Here is an 18729-nt window from a genome sequence, read left to right as displayed (position 1 = left end):
AGAATTCTGGTAATAGCATTGTCTCCTAGTATCTTTTCTTCCTACGATTAAAATGATTCTCTTGTCAAACCATTGGCGACAATGGCTTCAGCTCTGGCAGAAAACATGCGCCTGAATCTTCTACTCGCGATGGCAGTAAAACGAAGGGCATTATAAAAAAAATTTTCTGTGTAAACGAACGATTATTACTCTACGATCGTTTTTGACCGTTGACCAATTTCGCCTAATCCAGTTGCTCTTCTCCTATCTACTCGATTGCTAAGTGCATATCGTGAAATCCACTGGACTTTGTAACGGCTTTTATTCGCTCAGCAAAAATTGAGCAGACCACATACGTCTCCTTAGGATCCATTCGGAACAACGATACACCCTTTAGATGGCCATAAAATACGTGGTATCAAACATTTTTCAGCAGACAGCTGTGGCGTGATTGAAAACTGAATGCGCCTACGATTGTAACTAAAGAAAATAAGCGGAAGCCTCGATTCTTAACTGTTAATGTGGGCGTCTCGTGTTCGAAGCTGAGTAAATAAAGACAGGTACAGCGGGGTTTAATCCATTCTGCAAAGACGCGTTAGCGATCACAATATCAAGGCATATCCGATTTTTACTGATTGCTATACATTGGTGAGTTCAAACCCTGCCTTGCCAAGAACGCATAAAGTTCTACAGCGTAAATTGGATGCACTGTAGAATTCCAACGGCATTGCTAGCCGATATCATCATATTTAATCAGTACGTATATTCGAGCTTGTCGTTACGTTATATAGAATTTTTCTTTGAAAAACGTCCTAAAATCACTTCGGTTCACTAAACCAGTTAAGGTGCAATTGTTAGTATCGTTATTTTTTCCTCCTTTTCTTTTCCTTCTCATGGCTCCGTTCCTATTCATTGACGAATGAGATGAAGGTGTTCGTGTTGAAAACTGCCTTTACTCTGGCGTTCTATTACGAACGTTAGAAACGCTAGCACAAACAGGTATAACGTGAATACTTCGTTACGTAGGACAAAATGGTGGCTCGTGTCAGGTACTGCTCGATGATACAATCGATTCGGATTTTCCACAGCTTTTGTCCACCACATGAGCATGACCCTCTGCAACTGTGTAGTAATCATTTACTTCGGTGTGGTGTTTCAGATCGCAGGTTCGAAATCTTCAGGAACTTCTTGAACTTCGTCGATTCGTACTCTTGATAAATCACAAAGAAAACAGCCCAAAATAATAAGACGGTAAAAAAATCGATGACCTTAAACCATGTTAACAACGTTGTTAATTTGTTTAAAACCTTGTTTTTTAAAAAAAATTTTGTCAAAACAAAAAACCCATTAACTAAGATCTAATTGCAGTTAATGAGATATCGTTTTTTATTTATTATTACCTCCTCCCAGAATGTTGCCATTAGACTAGAACTAATTGTATTATTTGACGTATTAAATCTTGGTAAAAGAATTTTTCTTGGTAAAAAGAAATTTTTGCACGTAATTAAACGTATTTAGCATAGATAGGAATAGGGATAGTCGCCGCAATTATCGATTAATAACTATGGGAGTCGATTTAAAATGACTGTTTACAACATCAAATTTGCGATCTGATTTTCTACAATATCTATAATCATATAACGCGCTTCCCCCGCAATCAAATTATCTACGTTTGAAAGGGATTCGATTTCGCGCCACTTCTCAATGATGCTTTTTTTTGTCTGCTTCTAATCGTTAGACAGATAGAGTGCAAGCATTTGATGCATTGGTTATTGGCTTTTTGTTCGTGACCGAGCCAGGCTGCCGATCGATTGAGTTTGCTGAGTACATATCACAAGCTTTACTAAACCTACTACATACTCCGCTCTCCGCACAGCGCATAGCTGTTAGATTGGGAAAATCTGCGTCCGGGGAGGTCTCTTCCGTCATAGCCCCCGTTTCATAGCATTCGAAATAAAATTTTGCCCTGTTTTTTCCCGGGTGCTGAACTTATCGCTATACTATGGAGGCGAAGGAAGTTTTGGTCGAACAGCGGGACTGCCGCCAACAGATAAGTCTATTTCTACGGATCGTTTAATGTAATCCCATGGCCCTTTTGAAGAATAACGCCTTAGAGCGATTCAATTACTCAAACTTCTCCACAATGAGATTCTCCTAGATTGTGCTCACCCTATATGCCGCATCCGGTGCAACTGTCAGTCGCAAAGTCGTACGGCGGCAAAGAAGGCTGTAAAGGACGAAAGCCTCTCTCAGTCCTCTTGTAGTGTGCTAGAAAGACCGTGGACATAAGACAAGAGCAGCAACCTTAATTAGGTAAACTAGCGATCAACCAAAGAGATATAATATCACAAGCCGCAGCTCCGCGACCACTCTTAAAATTCATTTACTTGGTTTTGATTAGGTTGACGGCCAAACTCAATCTTGGAGTGGCCGAATGTAACCTGGCTAAGGCCTGCTACACATGGAACAGACCATTCCCATGAGTAGCTAAGCCGCCGAGTAGATTTAGGCAGGATTAATAAAAGGAGACGGCTTACCATCCTACCGACACCTACAGTCAGCCTGCTCTTGAGTACCCTCTACAAATAGCATCCAAAACAACAACGTATTCTGCTAAGAGCCATTAAGATCTGGCAGAAAACGTTCATCGTAGTCTATTAATACAGTTGTTATTACATGAGATCATGCCAAGATGTCCGTTCCTTCCAAACCGATGCGGCCCATAAGCTTCGATACTTCAATTATAATTTGTAAAAATAATTTCTGTTTCGATCAGTAGTATCTGCTACGTATAACACGGAAAGCCATCTTTCAAGTTCCGCGCCTTTTTGGAAACAGTACCTGAGAGATTTGTCAAACGACATTCAGGGGCATAGTCGTTGTACGCTCGCGTGGCGCCAACAGATTCTATAATTGGCTGACTACTTATCTGCGATGCGATAATCGTGCGCTTTGTATACATGAATATATACATCGTCCATTTCTATTAATTTTCATATTACACGCATCTGCAGGGTCTCCGTTCGACTGTGCCCCGTTCTGCTTTCTTTTAATTCTGTGTTCGCGCAACTGGCCCAACTATATGGGGCGGGCATGTACGCTGATCTCCCCTTCTCTGTTCGAGAAAACAGAGAAGCTCTGATTTGCATCGGTTTGTGATCTGTGTGTTCAACAAGTTGAAGAAGCCTGCGTCTTGGCCTTTCCGTGAAGCGTTAGCTAATCCGATTTTGAAACGAAGACAATATTACCTTTCCCTCAACGCTAAAATGATCCCGCAACGCTTATCAATGGGTAAATCAATGCAAGCGTTTAGGTCTTCCTATGAACTAAGACTGGTCCGAACATAAAAAGTTGCACGTGTAAGTTGGGAACCGATCGCAGTTTCGAAATTAGACAAATACTCTGAGATTCAACTATAGGATTAGGCTTTTTTTTTTTACAAATGCATTTAATTCGAACTGAGACCCCAAGTTCTCGCATAACTAGGGTTTATACATATTCCAAACGAAATTGCTATTCTGACCCTTTGTATTCTATTTGAACAAGTATGAAGATCGCTATTTTTTCACACTGCACCCCCTCAAGAGTAGTTTAGAAACAAAGGGCTATCAGGGATACGCAATTATTGAAACAGTCGTATGAAACCTCGTAGAAAAATCCTTGTTCAGCAAAAAAAAAAAACACGGGAAAAGTAAGAGATTGAAATGTTACCAAATGACGCGGTTAGGATACGAGTGATCCGGGATTATAATAGACTCAGCAGTATAATTTAATATAAAATATATTCATTCAGGAAATTTCCCAAAAGAATTTTCTTTCAATTTAAACGCTCTTTCAATCGAGGATATATAGACCTTTGGCTGCGTCAAGGCCTGATCGCAAGATGGTGACAATCGAAAAAAGATACTCGTTTAACATTTCCTAGACACGTTAACCAGTCAAGACCCCGTTCCTTGTGACAAGTAGTTTAGACAGCAGCATGAGATCAGCCTCCGCTCGCAATATGGGACACAGTCGAGAAAACTCTTCTGAAGTTTCCTAGGGTGTAAGGGATGATAGTTGTTTTCGGTAGACTTTAACGGAATAAAAAGCCTGATTCCGATTTGATTCGTAAAGAGCATCTATAGCAAACGTCTTTAGCACCATTTTAGACAGCTCTACTCTAATGCATGTGAAGTACGGCAATGTTCGGCCAGAGTAGAACGATGTTACTATCTGAAGTGCATTCTCAAAAAGCGTTCATATATATATGCTTGTAGAAGTAGAAACTTTATGATATGAGCTGCGAAATTTAAACGATCTAGAATCATCATAACAATCAACGTAACCTTATCATAAATAAAACTCCGTCGATTTTCCTCAACTACCTGAAAAATGCTTTAATAAACGTGCATACAAAGTAAGCTGGTTACATAGTAATCCGAGCCTGATAGTCTTTTCATCCTTCAGATCCACCTGTTGGGCAGAACTGAGGTAACTATGTATGCATTATTAGACAATTACTTCATCAGATAGTAATCCATTTGTTATGCGTAGGCAGGCCCCTAAAGGGAGGTGAATGTATTTTCACCTCATTCTAGCTAAAAGGCCACTTCAGACACAGGGCAGGTAGAGAAGAAACATAACTTACTATTTTTCTGTTGGAGGTTTCTGAGGAATATTGTTGCAACACTGATCAATAGTAAACTGTTCCCTGGCGACTGATCTACACCATCTAATCGGCCAAACTTACCTAGGTATGTGCTTTAAGATTAGTCTACTGTACGCTGCATCATAACATCACGCATGAATCACACAAATGACTAACGTACTGAAGCTTACTGGTGAAGCTTTCGTGAACACTTCGCGAATCCAGCTAAATCGCCCTAAAATGAAAGGACTCAATGGAAAACGTGATTAATATTTCTCCACGAAATCCAGTATTTTCGCCTGCTACAAATCAGCCTTGCGTTACAGTACAGCAATGTCAGATTTATGACATTAGACAACCCACTGATAAGTGGCTGCCCTCACGACCTTGTCACCCTCTTATTAAAAGGAACCAGCACCATATTGCTACATGTATAATTATGATTAATCCACAGCTTCTGTGAGAGGAAGCTGTTAGCCTACACGTTCAGAAAAACAATCTTATTGTCAGGTAGCGGCGAAACAGTGAGTCACCCTTGTAACCAGTAAATGTGATAAAAGAGCACCCCTCGAGTTTCAGGCAAGCCGTAAAAATGTAAAGTGCCGTTTGCATAGATACTGCGGTGCGTACTTCCCACCACCTGATAGTATCAAAGTATATTTTGATAACGAAGACTCGTGTCCTTCGTCAAGCATGTTATTACTCATCATGGGCAGTTATCGTTTTATATATATTTGTGCATATAGCTTGTTCAAGATCTAACAATACCGACAAACACTGATAATTCCGTTATAAGAAGTTTATACTGAACGTCGCAAGTACACCTTCTTGGACCCGCTCGGGACCATTACGCTCGTATTGATACATAGCGTACCTAGAATAATGCGCTTTTTTGATAAGCTATGCCATGTAAAGTCGCGCAAAGAAGTGATACTCCTAACATTTGCGTTGCAACAAAGGAGCAGCACTACGGTCTACAGCTAGTAAAATCGCTTGTTCGCGTTATCCAAAGAGTAAGGCAGAAATCCTCTGTACGTATACTCCAAATGACGCAAAGGAAAAGCATGTAGTACATGTTATATATATATATATATATATAAACAACAGGGTCAATAACATGAGTTTTCGTCAATTCACGTTTAGCAGGCGCGTACGACTATATCCATATCAAATTGGCTAAACGTGAATTGTTGGAGTATGAGAGCAATCAGCAAGACAATCATTAAAATAGGTAAATTAGCAAAGCAACCCCCGTTTGCGGTCGGCGAGAATAAACATTTGCTCTGATTCTGGACCAGAAAAGTATGTGGAATTTACAGTAACAAATATCGGACATTCTGACACCAATTTGATACTTTTGTGTCACTGCCCTCGTAAAGTTGTAACCGGTCATTGATTTCAAAGCGCAAAAACTCTGGTCCTAATGCAGACCATCCATGCCAAATAAGTGCATGTAGTGAAGCACCACATACAAACAGTAAGAATCGTATACATAATAACAAATCATTTGCTAGTCTATTCTCATGTTGATTTACCTCATAGTGACACCAACATTTTTCCAGGTATCTTTTTGTTAAAGGCACAAAAGTTTCTGAAGAACAGATTTCAGAACAGAAGAATCTCGAAAATTAATAAGAAGTATTTTTATTAGCTAGGCGCTAAACCTGTTGGCACGTTTTGCATAGAAATTTCTATCGTGCTGTAAACAGTCAACAGGCCTTTTGCGAAGATTATCTATTGAATGCCAAGCAGAAGGCTTTTATGTCCTGGTTCTAAAATGCTGTCTTATTGTTATATTCTAATAGTTTAGTATATCGTTTGTTGTTGTTGATGCTTCCAACATTATATATATATATATAGATATAACAAATTCAGCAGAAGAACACAAATACGAAGATATTTCACACATTCGTTTTATCCTAAAGCAGGCATTGTTTCTGTTGTAAGCTTCACCAATTCGGTCTGGGTACCGCCGAAGGCAAATTTCTGCTCTCTCATCGAACTTAGCTCGGCAAATAATTGCACAATGAGTAGGAACAGAGCATTCGCTCGCGACATTATAGAAGACAACGTCTAGCGGAGAATACTGGTACGTGTACGGTACAGAGAAAAATGCTGACCCACGAGCGACCGGAACGCGTTTACCAACTCGAAATTTAACATTAGCACCCATATATATATATATATATATATATAATACATATCGGTCATGAGAAACAATAGTTCCTGATTTTTAGAAAGAGGTCAATTATGTATTGCATTTGTAGATATAGTAATAGAAATATAGTAAATATAATTATTTTGTATCCTGATGCGGTCACATCTAAAGATTTGCAGTCCTTAGATGTGACTACTGCTAGGAACTGTATTGTTTATACTATAAATTTCCACCCCAAATTCTTGGAACCATGTTGGACTCTCGGGTCACAAATTGCAGAAATGCTATTTCCCTCTTATTCCACAAACGACAGTAAGCGAACAATAGTCGGTGCTTAACTCCGTCTACCGGCGAAACCGATGAAACTAGAGGATGTCTGCCTGCAGGGTTATTAACGGTAAGTAGTCGAGAACCCATATTTAGGTACAGACTCACAGGTACAAAAACATGCCTCATTCAAAGCTTGTTTACTTACTGTAATACTTAAGGTATTGGAACGATGCCAAGGACACCTAACTATTGCATAATTTTGACGTTACAATAAGGCTTATTAGTCCTTGTGGCCTTGCCGTAAGAGGCCGTAAGAGAGGGTACGATGGTATTATCGGACATGAAACCGATTAGGTGAGCTTCACAGCTTTGTCACAAATCAATATACATCCAGTGTTATTTTGCTTCCGTTTTTATTCAACGATTTTGTCTCGACGGTAAGAACAATTGCGTTGATGGCTTGTATATTTTCTCATACGGAACTATAGCTGCGTTCCTTTGATCAGGGATTTCTCTTACCCTAAATATCGATAAATGGTTAGCCATGCATACGATTATAACCTAAGATACCCCGAGTAAGTGGTTTCAACCCTAAAACAATCCCTGGTAAAAGGCAATTTGTTTATGTGAAACCAAGTACCCGTGGTCGATTTTCCATATCCATTCTCAGGAGTAACAACGATCATGTTCGGGCGTTGACCCACATTAAGCATCGTAGACACGAGTCCATGAGAAAAAGTAGTTATTGTTCGGAGAAATGTAGTTTTTTCATCACCAGAGAGCTCTAACACCGTTTATTGAATTGATGGAAATACTATTAAGCAATTGCTACTCTTTTATCAAATGCAACTGCTTGGCTCAATGTAGCCTACGAGATATTCTGTTCCAAGAGCATGCAGTATAACAAGAAAATATGGCTGTGCCCATTTGAATGGCCGGCTATACATATTTCACTATTGAAGCCGTTGCTGTTGTAAGGCTTTGGTAACGTTTACTGAAGAATGAGTATAGCCGATAAAGTCAATTTAGAAAAAAGGATACTAGAGCCATTAGAAGAAATATGGGTACTATATTTCGACCCGCTATTTATTGCATCAAGTAATACGAGGTAGTTATTTCTTCCATTGATATATAATGGTAACAGTAATAATCACCTTGGAAAACTTCTTGAGGCAAGACAACAGAACTTTTCTCGTTCGATTATACGTTAGACAATAACGTAAGCACTAACCTTAAAATTAGACAATAATTTTAAGTTATTAACTTCTACTTGGAGGGTTTCATCTCAATTAGAAATGGTACAATATTATTCGAATCCTTTTACTTACCAATCACGGCGATCCGAGAAGCCCCGAACGCCTTGGCAACAAGCATGTTAAGTAAGCCAATTGGTCCTGGAAACAAGTTTTAATTAAGTAAACACTGTTCTCTTATGTACCATCATCAAAGTTTTGTCATTCAAGATACCTTAAACGACTACGAGATATCAATTAAAGTGTTTTTTATTTTAGCTAACGTCCCAAATAGATTAGACAATATTATTCTAGACAATTTTAGTACAATCACATTATTACTAGCGGAACAATTAAGAGGGCTACCTAATTTTCCACTGAATTATTTTAGATGTTTTTAGATAGGTGTTTTCCGTCAGCGAAACGATATATAGACGCATTTATATAGATATCCTGTACCGGACTCCAGACTATACTTGTTGAAGCTTCTAGAACAGGAGCTCAAGCATGTAGCTGACGTAGAGCGGAATCATTGTGACAAGATGACGCTCCACTGCTCTTGTACTAGAGACGTTTTGGCGTGTCAGGCATTATTAACACTTTATATATTATCAAGCGTATACTCAACTAAGCGTATCTCCCACTGGCTGACTTTAGTTGATCGTAGTTTAATGTGAAACCTCCTAATATTTGATTATATGTGAAGAGCACGCTCACCTATCAGACATCTTCGTTAAACGGAGTGGACCTAACAAAGGTGAGCCTGCGTCGTTATAGAAATCTCGGCGATTGCTCGTTAGGACGCGCGTGAATCATTTCAATTGGATTACCTATAAGGGGGCTACGTCAAACATCTTGGGACCATTTTAGGCGCCTAAAATTAATCATTGGCACACACTGGTCTCAATATTTGGCCCCATCTGTATCGGGTCATCACAGTAGGCATTTGAAGCCTACGAGAGTACGAAAAAATATCAGCGCGACTAAAACGCGTATTTCTGAAGAAAGAAGTGTTTAGTACTTTTTGTGAACTTGAGAAATTGTTAACCTTGGTTGGCTTGAGAGTACAGTCTATGCATAAAGCTGTAGAAAAACCTGCCGTTGAAACTACGCTATTGTATGGCGGGGTCAGCATTTGTTTGACTCCAGCACAAAGCTAATAAAATACCCTATTCTGTCCTGCATTTGTATAAATTCAGTAAAAATGTACCTACACCTAGATGTTACCATGAAGGATTACAATTCGTCCTTCTTTCACAACTCATACTGAAGTTCGCACCCAGGAATCGAAAGATTCCTGGTTATTCAATATTTACTTGATATAATCAAGTTTTCCTGTCACCCACTTCAGACATACGTTTCAGACATACGTACGGAATCAATCATTGTCTGGATCGGCTATAAATGTTAGATATCTATTACCGATAAATGTAAATTTATATTAATTTTTTTGCGAAAGTAAATTTACGTTTCTTGATGTCTAAAAGTTAACAACCGTCACATTTTCTAGATTCATATCTTTAAAAGTTTATTATCCATATTTCGAGAGGTCCATATTTCCTAAATTTCCGCTAGTCCACAAATATCAGTTGACAAAACAGGTTTCGTTAACTTTCTACGAATGAACCTCCAAAATTTCTACAAAGTAAACAATATTAATATCCGATCCATTTCAATGTAGGCTCGCTTCTCTGAGTAGCCCATTTAGGGTTTAACGAAATTGATACAATCAATGAAAGTTCACTATGGCACTGAATAAGTGAGTTCAGAACTCTGTAGCACACACATCGCTAATAGACGGTACTATCTAAGCAGGACCATTAGTACTCATTACCCAAATAGGTAAACTATTTGGTAAAATGGTTCAAAACCATAACGTTTTGGCGTTAACTTTAGTCAAAGTCAGTCACCGAAGACACGTCATCAAGAACGAATAGCGTAAACCAGCATCTTAAACATGCTATGGTATGATTGTGGAAACCTTAGCCACTAACGTGATGATTATAGATACACTTGACTCGGCATTATTTCGAAACAGAGGAGCCAGTTATCAATGATCCAACGCGAATCCTGACGCTGACTTTTGGACCAGAATGTATATCAAGTCATATCCACTTTCTTCGATTCCCAGTCTGGTGTACACCTCGCTAAGTATTCACTTGTACCATTCGTTTGCACCATATTATAGTATCGTTATATTCTTCTATGTGAAATGTTTCTATGCCATTGGGTCACAGATCGGTGAGCGCTAAAATGCAGTAGTGCTCTATCTTCGAAAATCTGCCTTTCAGGAGCTATCATGCACCATACAAAACTAAGTGTAGAAAGCTTTACTTTCGCTTGTGTGAAGCATTACGGATATAGAAGGAAATTCGAATAATTAAGAAAGAATTAATATTTCAGTTTTATTCTGTGTGATGCTTGTCGCCGGTTCACGTTAAACGAACTAGGCTATCCGCTAGATAATTGATTTCAAATATTTGTTACCTAGCAGCCTAAACATATCGCCGTATCTATAGCAACAATTAATTCGCCTATCAAGCAAACAGTTTACGTAAGACAGGAAATTCTCGATTTTGAGTTCAACGGGTACGATAGAAGATTAGAAAAGCGACGAAGCGAAACTAAGGACACGTAACGGAACTTCTACTGCTGGGGAGTGTTAAGTGGGAAGATGAAGCGGGAACGCGAAGTCGTATGCCTTCTCGAAAAGTACTATAGCGGGCTGCAAGCGACCACTGCTACGCTTAGGGCCGTTTCTACGCCGTGTATCGAAATTATTGGCTGAATAAAGCGACAACTACGCCATCTCTGTTCAGGGAAGCTTCTGGCTTGAATGGCATAAAAATTAAAATGAAGGTTGGCATAAAATCGATTAGAAAAAATTCAACGAATATAGAAAGCTAGCTAACATACGGCCAATAAAACACCGAACAAATGAAGATCTTCAGTGACAAAGAGTGACTGACTTCCACTTAACTTTATCAATATGGCAGTTTATGATTTACCGAATCCATTTTACTTTAGGATTAACTTCTGTCAGTGGCCCAGTTGTTTGTAAGGAGAATTTCCTAGCTTTAAATATTTCGATTCGTCGTTGAGTGTAGCTGATATTTCCTGTAAAAAGCTTTATTTGCGTAGATAATTTCCGAAATGCTAGGCAAGCATTGATTGATTAATTAAAACCATACATCAAATACTTGACTATAAGGCATGCACTTCACTGTTATCTAATTACTTTGAAAGCAGTACTATTGAGTATGATATTGTGTGTCATAATCAAGACCTTTGAGCGGCGATATCTCTGATTAAGTCAAAGTTTACCCTATTTTTATGGACTTGCTAAGATTGTTAGGACTGTCAACGTTGCAGGTCACCTTCATGCTTTTATATCAGGGTCCAGAGCACTAGGATTATTATAATAGACTAAAAGATATAATCTCAACCATATTATGAGCCGAGTATATCCGAGAAGGATGTATTATTACCTTTCTTTCAGTTGGGAGGGGGAAAGGGGAAGTGCCTTTTACGCTGTATACTTTTCCTATATACTATTCGTTCGCGGGCACCAGGTGCACTTTTAAGTCGTATCGCACAAAATAGGCAAACACACAGCTGTTACTGGTAGGGGTAGCTAAATATGTACATACAAGTATTCTTCTGTTAGCCATCCGTATATGTAGTCAGTGGTCTGCATTAGGAAAAACTACTTGAAGGAGGGCGAGGAATCGTATGCCCTTTGCACTGCATATGTTAACACGTGCCAGCTCTGGGACGACAGCCTCAAGAAAACTTGCTGTTGGGGCATACGGTACGATCACCTGAAAAGACTGTCGCACCTAGAAAAAGGATCGCTGGCGGCGGAAATCGCACACAAATTCACAGAAGCCGCCTCCACTTACGCTACGAGTAGCGAATAATGCGCAACACGTGCAGATGTTGGTCTTGGAAAAGGCACCGTCAGCTCGAGTTTGATTTGTCAGGTTTTAGCTCATATTGGAAGAAATATGGGCAGAAAACCTGAGTGGGCCCTGCAAGTTCGGGCACTATTCAGGTCACGGAATTTCAAGTCAGCAGCTGGAAGGGGTTGGCTGCAATATTGCGTCACAGAGTATAATTTCTTTATAGTGAAAAAACTGTAGCTCAGCAAGGCGAGGAGAGGACCTACGAATAAAGAAGCGACTGGACCAGAAGGTTGCAATACAGTTACTGACAACGAGCCAACTTTCATAAGTGTGTACCATGGAACCAGTACATAATGGGTTCACCCTGGTAAAAACCTCGAGCATGTGGCCCCTTTCGTCAGTAGTGGAAACATGAAGGAACATATCTTCAAGACATTAACTAAGAATGATTCAAAACACTCGTATGCAACGAGTGTTTTGAATCATTCGCTGTTTTTCGTCCGTACTGCCGACAAATTAGATAAACTTAATTATTTATCTAAAGTTATTTATCTAAACTTCCGTAATTGATATCGCGTTTCGCTGTCGACATCGTATTTTCGTATGGAGAACACTATTTTCTCGTCGGATGCAAGGCTTCACTTACACAAAACTCCTGTTCGTCCACTGAGTTTCAGCGAACAAGATCAGAAGCTTTCGCTGCTGTTCGAACTAGTTTACTCGAATAACGGAGCCACTAGTAGAATTTTCAACTAATAGTTTCCTCAACCCTTTTTAAACCTCAATCCTCAGAATTGTATACATAACAGTTGAGAATTTAATTACTTAAAATCATATCTTTAGTCCTTGTTATACTTGTGCGCTCCCCTTATATAAGTGTTCAGAGGGTAATCGAACTTTTCCTATGAGGATTTTCGTAAACGGAGTTTCATATGAGAGCTCCTTAGTCAGCTTTATGACGTACGATCCTCCGTAATAGGACGTTCCTCTCGCGATCGTTATGAAGATCGTACGCTGTAAATCGCTGCGCTACGATAGTGTGGCATTATCTAGTCACGGAAGGACATTTAGGCATATTCGATGTCCCGTCATAACAACACCCAGATCGTAGAACAAATTTAATCCACGTATTTTGGCAATAAAAACTTTCTGCGCCATCACTTATTCGAACAGATCACTCACTATTTATATTCAGCTAGGTCTGCATTCATGTACGAATGCCCAATAATGATGGGAACAATCACGATAGTCTTATGGTGCTCCAACATGATTTGGCTAGTACAGGCGGTACAAGCTTGATGAACGTATTTACTTGTAACATAATACGAACGAATGCAGCATGCTATCACAATAGTTCAACGTTGCCAAAAACTTACCACATAATGACCAGCAATATAAAAATGTAGGCGATGGTAGTGTGATTGACCAGGGGCGTCTGTTGCTAAAGAGATCTTCGCTGGGAATAACAGTGAATATAGTCCGCTGTTTCGAGTTTTTCAAAGGACTTAATGGACCGTCGGCACGGTGACCAAACAAGCAATGACAACACCATCTCATATCGTCATGCGGCAATGACGTCTTAAATTGACCAAAGGTATACATAAACGCTAGCCTTAACCCGGTCCTTTTGTAATTACCGGGCTTTTGACGCCCTAAAAAAAGCTATTAATGAACGAGCCTATCCCTCTATTGGTTGACGCCGTAAAGGAATAACCTGTGGGTACAGCAATGGTAGCTGGACGGTTGTCCAGAAACTGCCAGGACGCTGGGACGAATGTGTCTCTAACACACATTAGAAAATCATTCTAGTTTAACTAATTGAAAACAATTTCAAACACCAGATCCTCTTGCTGCAACAGCCCGGAACGCGTTTCCAACTGAAATAGAAAATTTTTAAGTTCTCTGGTATTCCCTGGTATCAAAGTTACGATATGTCGAAGACGATGTAAGATTCAAATACGAGGCGTGCTACCTGCATTCCCCAACGGTAGCTTAAAGACACTCACCGCATCCATTCAAAGGTTTGCCTGACGTTACTGAAATGTACTTAATATATTTGTGCATAGAAGTACTCGTTGTACGATCCAAGGGCTCGGTCGCAGAAATGTGGCCGATACCATACATTTTTGTTAAGGACATTCAAACATAAAATGACCTGCTACTACGAGTATATGAACGTGGATAAGTAACACAACCCAGCTCAGATTCTCAAGCTTTTTATAGAGCTAATACTATTCGTTCAGAACAGCTAATCTACTACCATACGGCTAATCTAATGTAGCATACTATAGTCAGGGGCACATTACACACGACTGACGATAATTCCATTTCAGTTGTTCGAATGAAGGACTAATCTAGCAAAAATGGTACCGTAAATGTCACATATATAATGGTTTAGAAAAATCAAAATTTATTTAAACGATAATATTGGGTCGCCAATGGTAGGAATACATCGGAACCCATCGTGATAGATAAATCACTAAGACATGATTGGCGCCAAAATTTGAAACGCTTATTTCTCGTCGTATAGTTGCTAAACCGTTATGGTAGTTCATAGCGTTAGAACAGATTATAGTCTTATATATTTCCTATGAATGAAAAGAATGGGTCAGCCAAAGTTTTTGGCCGAATGCGCATTACCTAAATGATTCCGGTACCTGCGGGTATGTTTGAGCTGTCAGGCTGTGAGTGCATCAGGGTCAATAGTTGATATATCAAGACCGCATGGCGGACTGCATGGCTGTTTTTTTCTCTTAGCGTTTGCCTTCATTCGATCAGAAGCGTTTCGGCGTTACACCTCTGATGCTCCTCGCGGTTGCGCTACTATGCCAATAAAATAGACCGTAGGAAACCTAAAGGAAGCTTTTTTGACTATACATAGTGTGCATGTATGTGCCTACGTGTGTGTGTGTGTGTGTGTGTTCGAATAATATATGCTCATATGCTGAATAGTAGTGAGTGGTAGTATGATATAAAGCTGTTTAAATCAGTATATTTCAATAGCGAAGCTTGACTAAAACTGTACCACTATTGTAAGACAATAGTTCGAACTACTAGCTAACTAAAAACTATACTAAAAACATTACTAACTTGATAAGTGGCAACACGATTTTCATCAAAACATAAGAGGAGTCCGAATAAATTATCTATCTAAAAACATGGTCACCTCGTGGATTCATAGGGAAACGGTACGCTTGTACCATACAGTCAATCTTATAGCCAATGGGGAAAGTAAGAAGACATTATGCTTACAACGAATAGAGGCCAATAATAAATATAAGAGGGTTGAGCTTTGCAAATTAACTTGCAGCCGCAGATTAATGGTAAAAAAGAAATCTAACTATTGGTTGAACATTCGCAGTGCCGGCACAGTCTTTTTTTTTTTCTAGATTAATTAGGTTAGGCTGATTGAAAGACACATGTTTGTTGTTAGAGCCATGAAAAACCTCGACTGTTACAAAACCTGACAAGGTAGTCCCATTATTCTGTCGGTTTCATTGCAAAATCGTAGCTAGCAATTGTAAAAACGTCGAGAATCTACTCAGGTGTGCTAGCTACATACTTTTGAAATTTACTTACCGACTCCGGTGATGAGAACACGCTGGCCTGGTTGAATAGCGGCGCGTCTGCACGAATGTACGGCAACCGAGAGCGGCTCAATGAATGCGCCTTCGTCAAGGCTCATATTCGGCGGCAGTCTAAAATGAGGCACCTGCGCTTATTTTTCATTGCTTTAAAGCTAGATTTATTATGTTGACCGTTTCGAGCGCTGGTACAATTTCGCAATTTTGTTCATCTTATTTATCACGTCAATTGATTGAGCTGCTTGACAAAAGCTACAGCTTCCTTATAGCTGACGAGAATTTTTAGGCATATACGAAAATGCCACCACGGTGATGCCTTCAACCATGTTCACCCAGAATCGTCTACCCGAAACACTACGTTAGTGTTTTGTGAAATACCTAGACAAACATTTCTTGCTTGTTTGTTTGTTTGCCTGGTTCAATCAAAAATCAATTTGGTCCATGTAACGGGATGAAATTCGGTGTAATGATCAGTTCATTTTTATAATTAACATCACAAAAAAACGGCTAATTAGCGCGTTAGTCGTGTCTCTGCAAGTCGTCAATAGCAGTCACCCTAAATAACAGAGCAACAGGCTCATAAGACAGACATACGTCTCTCTGAGCCTTTCAGCAGCAGCAACAATTATTTTGTGCCACAATATCTAGCATTCATTAATTAACCGTCACAGAAGATGTGTGAAGACGACAGTATCAGTACCTAGGACATCAAGCCTGACTGAAAAGTTTGCCATAGAACTACAGCCGACGCTGCTCGCGCCCCTCTTCAAAGTCAACCTTACTTTTTTCTGTTTGCTCGCTTATTATTTCCACGTTGCCACACTTCGTAAATTTTAATTAATAAATTCCAAAGAATATACAGCAATCAAGCGTAGCTGAGATAGCCTGGATTGGCGTTGACTGCTTAAGTGGTACTTTAACGTGTAAGACGGTACTTGTGAGCTCGACCGATTTCGCTTCTCCTTCAGTGCTCTTCGCGTTACCAATCCGCAAAAGTTTATTCTTATACGTTTTATCTCTTACCACTACCGTCGTCCCCATCACGTTTGCAGGTTTTATCCGTTGCAAACTTCAGTCCGAGGAACTTTCGGTCTCGTAGGGTCTCCTGCTACTATTATTGTTCATTGGGTCGTTGGTTGGGCCACTACTCCTTGGTGCATAGTGCACCGTTTTTGTTCCGCTGGAAAGGCCTTAGACGAAAAATAGAAGGGTCTATGGCGTTGTCCTTTTTCCGAAACTGCCAAACAACAGTGGTCAATAATGGTATCCAGCAAGGGTAGCCTTGTAGAGACCCATATCTGGCCTAGCTAGTTAGGCAACCGTGCCATTATAGCACTCTCACTGGTTTGCAAACGATTCCTGTTACCGGCTTCTAAGCTGTGAGAGGAATCTTAGCTCTGTTCACTGCTAGCGTAAACCACGACACCTTCGACCTACACCTTGGACACCACCTTAGACCATCATCAGTTAGTCACTGAAAAAACGCTTCGACGAAATTTAACAAAACATGAATAGGATAATTAACGCTACTCAACGCAGAGCAGTATGGCGCTCTTTTCAAACGCTAGAGATTATTTTACGTTCCCCACCATCGAAGAAATCGTCGAGCCCTTGTCTCCGTATGTAGCAGCTAGCTAAAGATTTTTAAAACGGCTTATATGTTGACGAAATATCTAGAACATTCGAGAGTACATTTTATATGTCGGAAGAACGCAGCGATAATATCGAATCACAAACAACAATGAGTTATCATTAACTTAAGTTTTAACTGGTAATTTCGCTGGATAATTTCTTGTGTTGTATTACTTAGTACAGGGGTACTAGCCTTTTGACGAGGTGAGGCAAGCCTTGATTAAAATTGAAAGAACCTTTCGAATATATGTGCTCCCATAAACCTTCTCTTGAAGATAAAGCAGTACGGCTGCCAGCGCAAACGATCGTGGGCCAAAAGATGACTACCACTCCATATTAGGCGGTAATATACAGTTTATTTCTGAATTTCATGGCGAAACTCAGAAACAACGTGCTTATGCTTAAAATATGATATCTTTGAAGCTTTACGTGTAGCTTTGAATAGACAGAATAGACAGAGTTTAACCAGCTCGTTGGAGAAAGTCGCAAGAGTGTTTCAAAAAAAGTGGACACAAAACATTGGAAAGTCTGTTCATGGATATACAGGAGAGACGTCTACCGTAAACGTGATGACCCTTGTCCTATCTCAGTGTGTACCGTGTACCTTTGCGTTAGAGGCCACTGGCTAAGAACCGAGGCTGAAGTATCCGGTTGCCGGTCGAACCACCTGCCACTGCTACTACTGTCGCTATTACCAGCAGTGAGAAAAACCAAGTCTCAAGGTCCAGTACCCTGTGACCATGCCGAGCACGTCGCGAATCTATTAAGCAGATGGACCCCGGAGCATCGGGAGTCGTATAGAAGTCGCGAATGCAGAGCAAAGCCGTGTACTTGAGGGCTTAATAGTTGATGGTGACAGAAGCGCCATGTGCTGTCACAAGGCACAATATGGAACGAGCTGTCTTTGGCGAACAGAAGAGCACAGAATAGAACGAAAATGAACACGATAGATTGCGGCGATAGATTGCTAAACTAGCTAAAGTCTATTGCTTACGTCAATGCAAGGCTGCCCTATCCTGCCGTATTCCCTGACAGCTTCCCAGGCTAACTCAGGCTAACCTCAGACTGGAGTGCTTGGAATAAGGGACAGGCAGGGAGCACGAAAACATGGAGACGCAAAGTACGAACAGACAAGTCGCCGTCAAGTCACGATCATTGCTGGACAATTTCATTGAACAAGTCGCCTACCCCAACATCCTCACTCACATTTCCTACGGTGACAAAGGTCACGCAGTGCGCACTCAACATTTGTGACACAAGTAGCCCGTCACGTGCATGGTCGTGTCGCCCACGGAGCTCGAATCAGTCACTGGATCCGCATACCTGTACTTCGAAGTTG

The 18729-nt window shown here is 40.2% G+C and overlaps 1 protein-coding gene across 2 annotated transcripts in view; it reads right to left on the bottom strand.

The window, feature by feature from the left end:
* The window catches only part of LOC111269148 (sorbitol dehydrogenase), a 56282-nt gene that overhangs the window by 17454 nt on the left and 20099 nt on the right, over positions 1–18729 (bottom strand). For both annotated transcript variants that reach the window (XM_022848546.2, XM_022848547.2), the window contains exons 6-7: positions 15754–15872; positions 8366–8431 (exon numbers count right to left, since the gene is read on the bottom strand). In XM_022848546.2, the coding sequence (XP_022704281.1) occupies positions 8366–8431; positions 15754–15872 (185 nt within the window). The remainder of the gene's footprint in view (positions 1–8365; positions 8432–15753; positions 15873–18729) is intronic.

Source organism: Varroa jacobsoni, unplaced genomic scaffold, assembly GCF_002532875.2.
Source record: "Varroa jacobsoni isolate VJ856 unplaced genomic scaffold, vjacob_1.0 scaffold_1358, whole genome shotgun sequence".
NCBI lineage: Eukaryota > Metazoa > Arthropoda > Arachnida > Mesostigmata > Varroidae > Varroa > Varroa jacobsoni.
This window is presented reverse-complemented; position numbering and strand designations above follow the sequence as displayed.